The following is a 9318-nucleotide window of genomic DNA, read 5'->3' as shown; positions in this document are numbered from 1 at the left end:
TCTGCTGTGTCTTGTACCAAAGACTCTGTCCAATCCCACTGACATAGTTATCTTCCCCAAAGAATATTAGCTCTTCGGATGCAAGCACTCAATCTTATTCTTTATGTCCAGAGCACTAACATAGTGCTTTGTAGATGGTCATCTCTCAATACATGGCTTCCTCTAAGTGAATTCGGGTTGTGAGGGTTCTCCGATTACACCCTGTAGTCAGCTGACTGGGAGGAGGGACATGGTTGGTCTGAACAGAATCAGAGAGCCTGAGTCATTACAGGTCTGTCCTGGTGAAGCTGTGTTACTCTTGAAATCAGAAAGCAATTAAAAGGAATGCATGGAGTAAAGAAGTAGGCCCTTAGAACTTGTCTTTTGCTACTTACTGAAGGCTATAGGAAAATAAAGCTTTCTCATTTTCAGAATGTGTATTTTCAACAGTTGCAGACCATATTGAATAGGCACTTAGCTTGAAAGACAATGGAAACTTAGATACGCCTCTGAGTTCACCAGGGACTTTTCTGAGGTCCCTTGTTTCCCTGTAAAATTTGAAAATTGGTTTTTGAGAGGACCATAAGGGAGTGAAGAAAGCACGTTCAGATGAAATGGAGAGTGCTTTAATAGGAACGCTTTATTGTCCCCACCTGGGTTTCTAACAGAGTTCATAAAGTGAAAACACTGCTGTAATAAAAATGGAATACTATTGGTTACATGAAGTCCTATCTCCCCTCCTTCAAATCGACAGGAGGAAGGGTCCCTCATTCTTTGGGGCTGCTGACCAGGGCCGTGGTGGAGTAGGAGTAGGGGCTGAGCAGAGCAGCAATGGTGTAGTGGCGTGGACCAGAGTCATTCGCTGTGAACACCACCTGCAAGAGAACACAGACAAGGTGTGTTTCCAACCTCCTGACAACATGAGTCATGGACAGAGACACTGGAAGTCCCATGCCAAGGTCATTATTCTTATTTTATTATTTTGGTTTTGGAAACAGAGCAAAAGGCAGAAATCCAAAGCTGGCAAGCTAACTGCTGGAGCCTTGTGCAGTCCTTAGAACGAGAGTTCCCTCCGGCCTGCATGAGTAGGACTTTGGTTTCCCAGACTCGGGCTAGAAATCTGGTGCCCCTAGCCTGACTGAGGGAGATCGCAGAGAGCCTACATGCTCTTGTCCATTTTCTTGGTTTTAGAAAAAGGAGGGGAGAATGTAAAAACTGGCGTGCAATGACCCAAAATCTTGAGAATGGTTTCTGCCAATCCCACTGCAGGCTTAAGAGACCTAGAATGTTAGAGCTGAAAGGGAACATTCTTCTCATTTTACAGATAAGCAAACCAGAACTCTGAATTAGAGTGCTTGCTCCAAGTTCATCCAGGGACAGAACTAGACTACAAGTCATAGCTACTGTGTCCGAAGCCAGAGACCTTGCTCCCATTATTCCTTTGCATTTTCTATGACGAATATCAAGTGTATTTTAACATTCATCACAAGCAGTGAAATATGGGGTAAAAGCAATATAGGGTTCTATTTATGATTCAAGCAGAACGTGGAAGATCATGTTGGAATTCTGAAATATACTCACCACCTAGAGCTCATTTAAGCTTTCTAATTGGGCAAATAACCGATCAAAGTGTGTTCCCGTCAGTCACGTACTTCAGGCAAACTTAATAGAGCTTCCAGGACTCGGGGGTTGGGACAGTTAGGGGTCTGGACTGCGGCGAATAGGAAAAACTTTGGTTCATGAGATAGAGGAGAGCGAGGAGGTGTTTGATTCTATTTATTCGGAGTATAGGCCCTGGACTGAGGTTTGGACACACCCCAGTTAAATAAATTTTGTTCCAAATATGAAAAAAGAAAACCTTGATTACTTGGGGACGGGAGACAAAAAGATGTGACTGAACGATACCAAAACCAAAAATAGCATCAGGGCAAGAGGAGGTGAGAGTGACTTAAGAATCAGTCTGAAAGAGAAAGGGAATTTCTTAAAGGCCTAGTTTCTGGAATCAAATCAGGAAAACTTCTTACCCCTTAGAGTGGCATTGGCCTCCATGCCCATTTAACTCTTTGTGAAAATTGTAAATGGCATACTTTGTGCTCAAAATTCTATGAAATGAAGAGGACTAATAGCTCTGAAGTCAATTTCTAACCTTTGTAAGTCTAATATGGCCGATAAGTTGGGTCATGGGTCGAGGAGGAGGTGACTGATGCTGCAGGACAGCAATGTCGTGGGAGGTCCTGATTGGAAGAAGCGGTCAGGGAGGGAACTCGTAGCTGAACTCAGCGTGCACCCCCAACCACGGCAGCGGGGTTCGTGCATGACTGCTCGCCCTCTCTCACTCCCCACACCTATTCAGGGTCCCAGGTGGCTCATGGTCCTGCCTGATACATCCCAAAGGGAGAAATGTGTTTTCACTTTTGAATATCTAGCAGAGTGCTCAACAGATAGGTTTTCTTTTTAAAAAGATTTCATTTATTTATTTATTTTTGGAGAGAGGGAAGGGAGGGAGAAAGATGGGGAGAGAAATATCAGTGTGTGGTTGCCTCTTATGTACCCCGCACCGGGGACTTGACCCACAATCCAGACGTGTGTCCTGACTGGGAATTGAACTGGTGACCCTTTGGTTCATTGCAGGCCAGTACTCAATCCACTGAGCCATACCAGCCAGGAAAGGTTTTTATTTTTAAATGTTTGTTGAATGAATACTAAAAGAGTGAAGAAGAGTTTAACGAATAGGAACAACGTCATGGGTACTATGATATCTTCTCAGATCGTCTCATCAAGCTGAGATCTAGGGCAGACAAGAGTCACAGGGAGGCTGGTCAGTGTTCTAGGGTAGGGACTGAGACTCTGGGAGCACGTGTCTTGTGGTGGGTGCCATTTAAACCCTGAACCTGACCGTGGCTGGGCTCTAGGTGTTGCTGCCTGGCTGACAAGAAGCCAGAGACTTGCTTCTTGGTAGATTGGGCTATTTTGGTGACTTGTGGCCCCTACAGTTTCCCTGACTACGCTGTCTACTAAAAGAGCCATTTTATGCTTTGGAAGGTCTAATCCATGACTAAGCCAGAGAGAATGGTTCTCTTTCATGCTGAGCTATTTTTGATGCAATTAGTTGATCTTTAACTCTGAACAACACGTCTGGATTCTATTTCCATGACAGCCATCTGTTTTAAACGACTTAAGAAATCACAAAGAGGAGGCAGGAAGATCGGGCCCATGTATAACTTTGAGGTCCTTTGTAACTCACAGATAGAGGAATAGAGCATGCACTAAGGGTTAGAAATGTGTTATTATTATTATTAGGTTGGCTTCTCACAGGGAGAAAGCCGAGACACACCTGAGGCTAAATCCAGCCTGGGTCCTCTTGGTAAATATGCTATTTCTCCCCTCACTAGCCCTGTGACCTTTGACAAGTTAATTAACTTCCCCGAGACTCGTTTTCTCCATCTGTACAATAGGCATAAAGATCAGACTGACTCTGATGGGGTGTTTACAAAGATTAAATAGGTTAAATATAGAAAATACAGCAGTGTCAAGCAAGTGATATATGCTTGATAAATGTTATCTATTGTGTTGCCAGTGTTATTTTAAATTCACTGTCCCTATTAGCATTGCCCCAAAACACTTATCCAAACCTCTGGGCTCCAGATGTATTTGGAATGAAGACTTTTTCAGATTTTAGAGAAGTAAAATGCTCCATCCATCTTTTGTTACATACACCCTAAGTCGGTCTGGAGGGCTGCCTAATAACCCCACATTAACAGTTCTTCACATACAACAGTCGGATGAATGCAGACTATAAAGGGTGTCATGTAAGTTGAGGTCATGTAACTGAATGAGTGTTCACCAAACTTAGTGAGAAAGTTTGCTTTTCAGGGTTGCGTGGATTTCTGATTATGGAAATGAGAAAGAGAATTGTGCTAGAACCGTGCTAGTTTGATGACGTGTTTATGGTATGCATTTCCATAGTGTGCAAAGTACAAAATGTGCAGTCTCTTTCCTGAGATTAAAGACAACAGCCAAAAATTTAAAATGAAAAATAGCTTAGTGCCTATACACTCACCTCTACAGATTCATGGAACGGGGAAATGCCAAGTGCCTTCCAGTAGGATTTGGTGTCCAATTCCACTTTGTATATCCCTTCTACAAAGTTGTCTCTGGTTGTGAGCCCATGGAGCTCCCCAAAGTCACTGGTTTTCCTGAAAGATGAAAAAGTCCAGGTTAAGTAGGGCATTAAGGGCAGGTCGACACACACACACCCACACCCTGGCCAGTTGAGTATGTGAATGTATATTTTCTCAACCAGGTCAGGAGAGAGAAAATTCTACTAAATGCCTGAAATAACTGACAGGAAATTTGTCAGAAATGTTTCAAAAATCTCACTGAAGGTATTTTTCTCTTAGGAGAACAAGATAGAGGTATAATGTTTCACTTCAAAAACAGTCACCGGGTCCTGGCTGGGGTAGCTCAGTGGATTGAGCACCGGCCTGTCAAGCAAAGGGTCGCTGGTTCAATTCCCAGTCAGGGCACATGCCTGGGTTGCAGGCCAGGTCCCCAGTAGGGGACATGTGAGAGTCAACCACACATTGATGTTTTTCTCCCACTCTTTCTCCTTCCCTTCCCCTCTCTCTAAAAATAAATTTAAAATTCACCGGGATTCAGGCTTGGTGTTGGGTGAAGCTTCCTAACATCCTCTGAAAGTGGCCCTTGGAAGCAGCCCTCCGTCACTGGGGCTCCTGTTCTCGGTGACACCAGGGCCTCACTGGTGATGTGAGGGTACCTTTCAGAGGTGGCAGCAATTGTACACAGCGTGGGAACCCCAAAGTTCAATGAGAAACCCGTACCTGACTCTTCCATTGTTTATATATCTGATTTCTTTGGTAACTTTTTGCCTGTAACAAACACTAGACAACTCCTTTTAAGTTTGTTTTTTAATTAGGCAATTTCTATTTCCAGATAAATGCAAGCTCAAAAGCTGTGGTTTGAAAGTGCTCTCCATCAGACTCCAGAAACTTGGGTAAAAATGGTAACTTCTTCACTGACTCCGACCATTGCCCTTCCACCTTTCTTTTCTTCTGATGTACGAATTTTTAATTTCCTTTTTTATCTTATCATAAAAAAACTGATTCACACAGGCATCTGAATGTTTTTGGTGTCCATTCCCTCCCTTACTTAGAGTAGCTTCTTAACTACTTTCCACATTGCCCTTGGCATTTTTATAAATATAAATGAACTAAGAAATAAAAACTCAGCTGGAACCACACCAAAGAAAATGGTCTTGCCAACGAGGAGTGAAGGGGCATAATGTGGTCCTTGGGGTTTCATTAAAACCCACAGAAACGCTCCTTCCAGGACATAGAAACACTTAGCAGGATTTCGGTGGAGGGTTCCTTTTTTTCAAGTAGCTGGGTTAGGTCCACTAATTGGCATTTTCTTTGAAATTTGTGCCAGTGGAGGCGTAAAAACTCCCTGAAAAATGTAAAGGAGCTGATGAAGGTGAGAAGTCATTTTTGCCCCTGACATTGGGTGATTCTGAGATTGGTCTGTGGCCACGCTGTGTGTTACGTGTCCTTTTCTCCTGTGTCCTTTCTCATTGAGCAGGACAGCCCCAGCCTCGCAGAGTAGGTGTCCCACAAGGCTTTGCTGGATGAAGTCCCTGGATTCTGGGTCATCCTGATAAACTACTGACAGGTGCCTGGTCAACGCTGCCCCTCAGTTCCTTTCTTCATTAATAAATGAACAGAAATTGTATGTCTTCCCTAAAATTCCAAGACAATGACTCAGCTTGAGTGTTATATGACAAGTCACCCAGAAAAAAAGCCTCCTGAAATTCCCTATGCATTTTTATATGTGTGAGTATATATGTACTTTTCTGGGCAGGAAGTCCATAGTTTTCATCGCCCTCTTAATAGCTTCTCCTTTCCCCACTGTCTGCCTTAAATGCTGCTCAGGTTTCCCGTCACTCCCAGCTATGCAGACAAGAGGAGGGCATCCTTCTCAGGGCTCACTTGACCTTTGACCAAGTTTTCAATCTGTTTGTAGATTTTTAAGTGAATGATGTGAGCCCCCCCTTCAACACCTGGCAGGCAAATGGGAAGATGAAACAAAGACCCACATGTGGCTGAGTTGGGCAGCTTACCCGGAGGCGAACAGCTCCCAGGTCTCATCATTAGCCTTTTTGAACACTTTCACGGCCACGTCGACAGCAGGGCTGCCTCGGACGGCATCTAGGACCTTGACCATCAGAGGACATTTGGATTCACCAATGCCCTGGGCGTGGAGAGAGCAAGTGAGAAGTCAACAAACCTGGTCAGCATGAAACAATCCATTCTTCACGGTGTTAGAAATCTGGACCAAGGCAGGCAGTACACGCTAATCGCATTTCCAGCAACATAAGCGCTGGCAGTTAATGAGCTTCCCTCACTCAGTATAACACGGACGTGATTGTTTCTAATGCAAGAATGGTTTCTGCCTCCAGGCACACCGTGATCACCAGGGCCGTGTGCAATGAATGTAAGGGGGGAAATAGGCCTTCTGAGAACAGTTGCTTTGTTAAACCTCAACATTTAAGTGGAATTACTGAAAAGATGTCACGTGCCATCGAACCAAGTAGTTTTTCCTGCAAGTGTGTTAGTCAGTTGTTGCTGTGGTAAATCCCAGTTGCTGTGAATTAATGCCAGGTTACTTCCCGACACATTTTATAGCATTAGGTAATTCTTCTAGAGTACTTCGGAATCACATATCTGACTGCCAAGTGTTTCAGAGAGTAATCAATAAATACATTTTGATTAACTGAGGGAAAGTAAACTTTATAAAAGATGTGTTTCTAAAAATTCACTATTAATAGCTTCATCAATACCCTATCTATATGTCTACCACCCACCGGGGGAAATTGAGGCACCAGGCATTGCAACCCGAAGAACCAGAGCAGTGGAGGAGGGCACCCAGAATCCAAGCTCCAGTTCAGTGAGCTCTGCAGAACTTCATTCTCTTTAAGTTGGAATCAATAATGCTTAAAAATAGATGCTGGGTACCCTGATCCTAGTCGCAGAAGCTGACTGGCAAAGCTGGAGGAAGTCACTTGTACTTCATTTAGTGTCCACAGGAAATGGATGAAAGGGACTTCACAGACTCAAACACTCACCGCAGGGCCAGCCTCAGATGCAAGTACCAGTCCAGCGAGACAGAGGAGCAGCAGACGATGAGAAGCCATCCTGCCAAGAACCAGTGGGCCTCTATGACGTTTGCTCCAAACTTGGGGCTTTTATACTCACTTCTCGCAAGCCAGGCCGCTGATCCCTGCCAACCTGACTCCAAACCTGCTGATTCTGATTATTGACTTAGTCAACAAAAGGAGAATAAGTAACCCACTCAAATATGAACCTTGCCTAGAGAGATTAGAGCATAGCACATTAGCACTATGAAATATTCTTAACAGGTCATTTGACCAGCTGGAAGACCAAACCCAAAACAATCTAAAGAAAACAAAAATATTCTGCACTCTCCTTGGCTGAATGCAGTGACATTCTGGGCATTATTTTTCTCCTTTACCTATTTCTATGCACGTTTTTCCATTTACTATACATTTCATCTTTCATTTTAGATGATAGGTACATGCTGTAATAACTTGTTTCACATTGAATGATATTTGGCTGCGCAGGCTTAAATACAGTGCATTAGAAAACATCATTGCCCTTGGTATACATCCACAAGTCAGCAAGAAAAAAAAACTCTTGTCACTGTTTACATTTTTAAAAAAGTCAATGTATTAGCCAAAATAAGTTATTTGGAAGCTTTTTTAGTCAGCAATTTCTCCTCAATTTTGTTTTTCTTCCCAGACGAGGCCCACGTCAACCCTAAGAATAATGACACATTTCAAACTGGCACCGATGAACCCAAAATAGAGAGACCCGCATCCTCTTTACAGCTTCTCCTGCACTGGACGTGCAGGAGCAAGGTTACCCAGTTGGCTTCTGTCCGAATCGAAGTTTCTGGCAGGAAGTAGAGACGACAGTGAGAAGTAGCAGCCACAGTGGGCAGCAGATTCCCTCCTTCCTGGCCAACTTCAAAGCCCAGGAAGGGTAATGGTTTTATGATGCTGAGCCCAAGGACCAGCTCTTGTGTGTATGTGTATGTGCATGCACCTATGTGTCTTTGTTCACAGATTTGTTAAGACAGGTTTTGACCCCATAGAGACAAAAATGCAGAAGACACAGAGAAGATAGGCCAACATTTTGGACAAATACATGTTAAGGGTGAGTCCAGTTTGGAGCACTGGGAGTGAGAGAAGCATTTCTATGGCCAACAGAGTCAGGTTAAATAAACTCAGCCAGAGATCTTGAAGAAAAGGGAATGGGGGAAGGGACAGAAAGACACTCGGGAATATGGAGAAGTGCAGGAGAAGACCTGGGGAGAGTAGGTTGACTGCAGGGAAGCAACGAGCAAGGGCAGTTTCGAGCACAGTCAGACCTGGGATCTTACAGCCTTGGAGTCTGAGGTAGCACTGGAAAGCACTCTGAACTTGGTGGTAGATGACCCGAGTCATCCGGGTCCTAGTTCTGCTGCCCAGTTTCCCAGATGACCTTCTCTGAGTTATTTAATATTCAGATACTCAGTTTATTCACTTGTATGATAGAAACCACCTGACGTTTCCACTTAAAGAACTGTTCTAATAACTTTTTTAAAAGATTATTTATTTATTTACTTTTAGACAGAGGTGAAGGAAGGGAGAAAGGGAGTGAGAGAAGCACCAATGTGTGGTTGCCTCTCGTGCACCCTCTACTGAAGACCTGGCCCTCAACCCAGGCATGTGCCCTGACTGGGAATTGAACTAGAGACCCTTTGGTTCGCAGGCTGGTGCTCAATCTACTGAGCCACACCAGCCAGGGCTCTTTTAATAACTTTTAATATGATTTGATATAAAAACTCTTTGTAAATTGTAAACCACTTTTCTGGTGTAAAGTGTATGGTAATTATAATATAATTTGGTTCAACATCTCTGCTAAGGAAAAAGGCCTTTCTCTCACATCGCTCATATATTGTCTTTCAATATTCTCTCAACAATTTCCCATTGCTCAGAACTTGGATGGAAAGCCTATTTTCTGTATGAATTCCAAACACTTGCAAATTCTTTCCTCTCTCAAGTAAACCTTCCCTGCATGCATCGTAAGGTTACATTCTGGTGACACCTGGAAAGGTCGACATGAACTGGCATTCCCAGGCTACCAGCAGTTTACAGCTATGTTCTATTTGGTCTGTGGAATGTTTCTCTAAAGCTTTTGAAATAGTTGTTAAAATAAAAAATTGAAACACATTGCATAAACTTTTGGATTTCTGACTCCT

General features: G+C 43.5%; 1 protein-coding gene across 1 annotated transcript; it reads right to left on the bottom strand.

Annotated features, from left to right (window-relative positions):
• Window positions 1–601: 601 nt before the first annotated feature.
• On the bottom strand, window positions 602–7227 carry TTR (transthyretin). The gene is made up of 4 exons (XM_037165631.2): window positions 7121–7227; window positions 6116–6246; window positions 4040–4175; window positions 602–854 (listed from the first exon to the last, which is right to left on the bottom strand). Exons 1-4 carry the CDS (start codon window positions 7187–7189, stop codon window positions 747–749), a joined length of 444 nt encoding a protein of 147 aa, XP_037021526.2. The 5' UTR covers window positions 7190–7227; the 3' UTR covers window positions 602–746.
• Between the last annotated feature and the right edge of the window lie 2091 nt (window positions 7228–9318).

This window comes from Artibeus jamaicensis, unplaced genomic scaffold (assembly GCF_021234435.1).
Source record: "Artibeus jamaicensis isolate MK-2021 breed Jamaican fruit bat unplaced genomic scaffold, CSHL_Jam_final contig_354, whole genome shotgun sequence".
In the NCBI taxonomy this organism is placed as follows: Eukaryota; Metazoa; Chordata; class Mammalia; order Chiroptera; family Phyllostomidae; genus Artibeus; species Artibeus jamaicensis.
The sequence above is the reverse complement of the archived record's forward strand: the minus strand, read 5'-3'. Positions and strand labels throughout refer to the sequence as shown.

What these genes read in the sequence shown, in the direction of transcription:
- TTR (XM_037165631.2), bottom strand. Translation starts at nt 7,189, where the DNA reads ATGGCTTCTCATCGTCTGCTGCTCCTCTGTCTCGCTGGACTGGTACTT. An exon ending in CATCTGAGGCTGGCCCTGCG is followed by an intron (nt 6,247 to 7,120) that starts GTGAGTGTTTGA and finishes CTCCACGCCCAG; the next exon opens with GGCATTGGTGAATCCAAATG. An exon ending in CGTTCCATGAATCTGTAGAG is followed by an intron (nt 855 to 4,039) that starts GTGAGTGTATAG and finishes GTTCTCTTGCAG; the next exon opens with GTGGTGTTCACAGCGAATGA.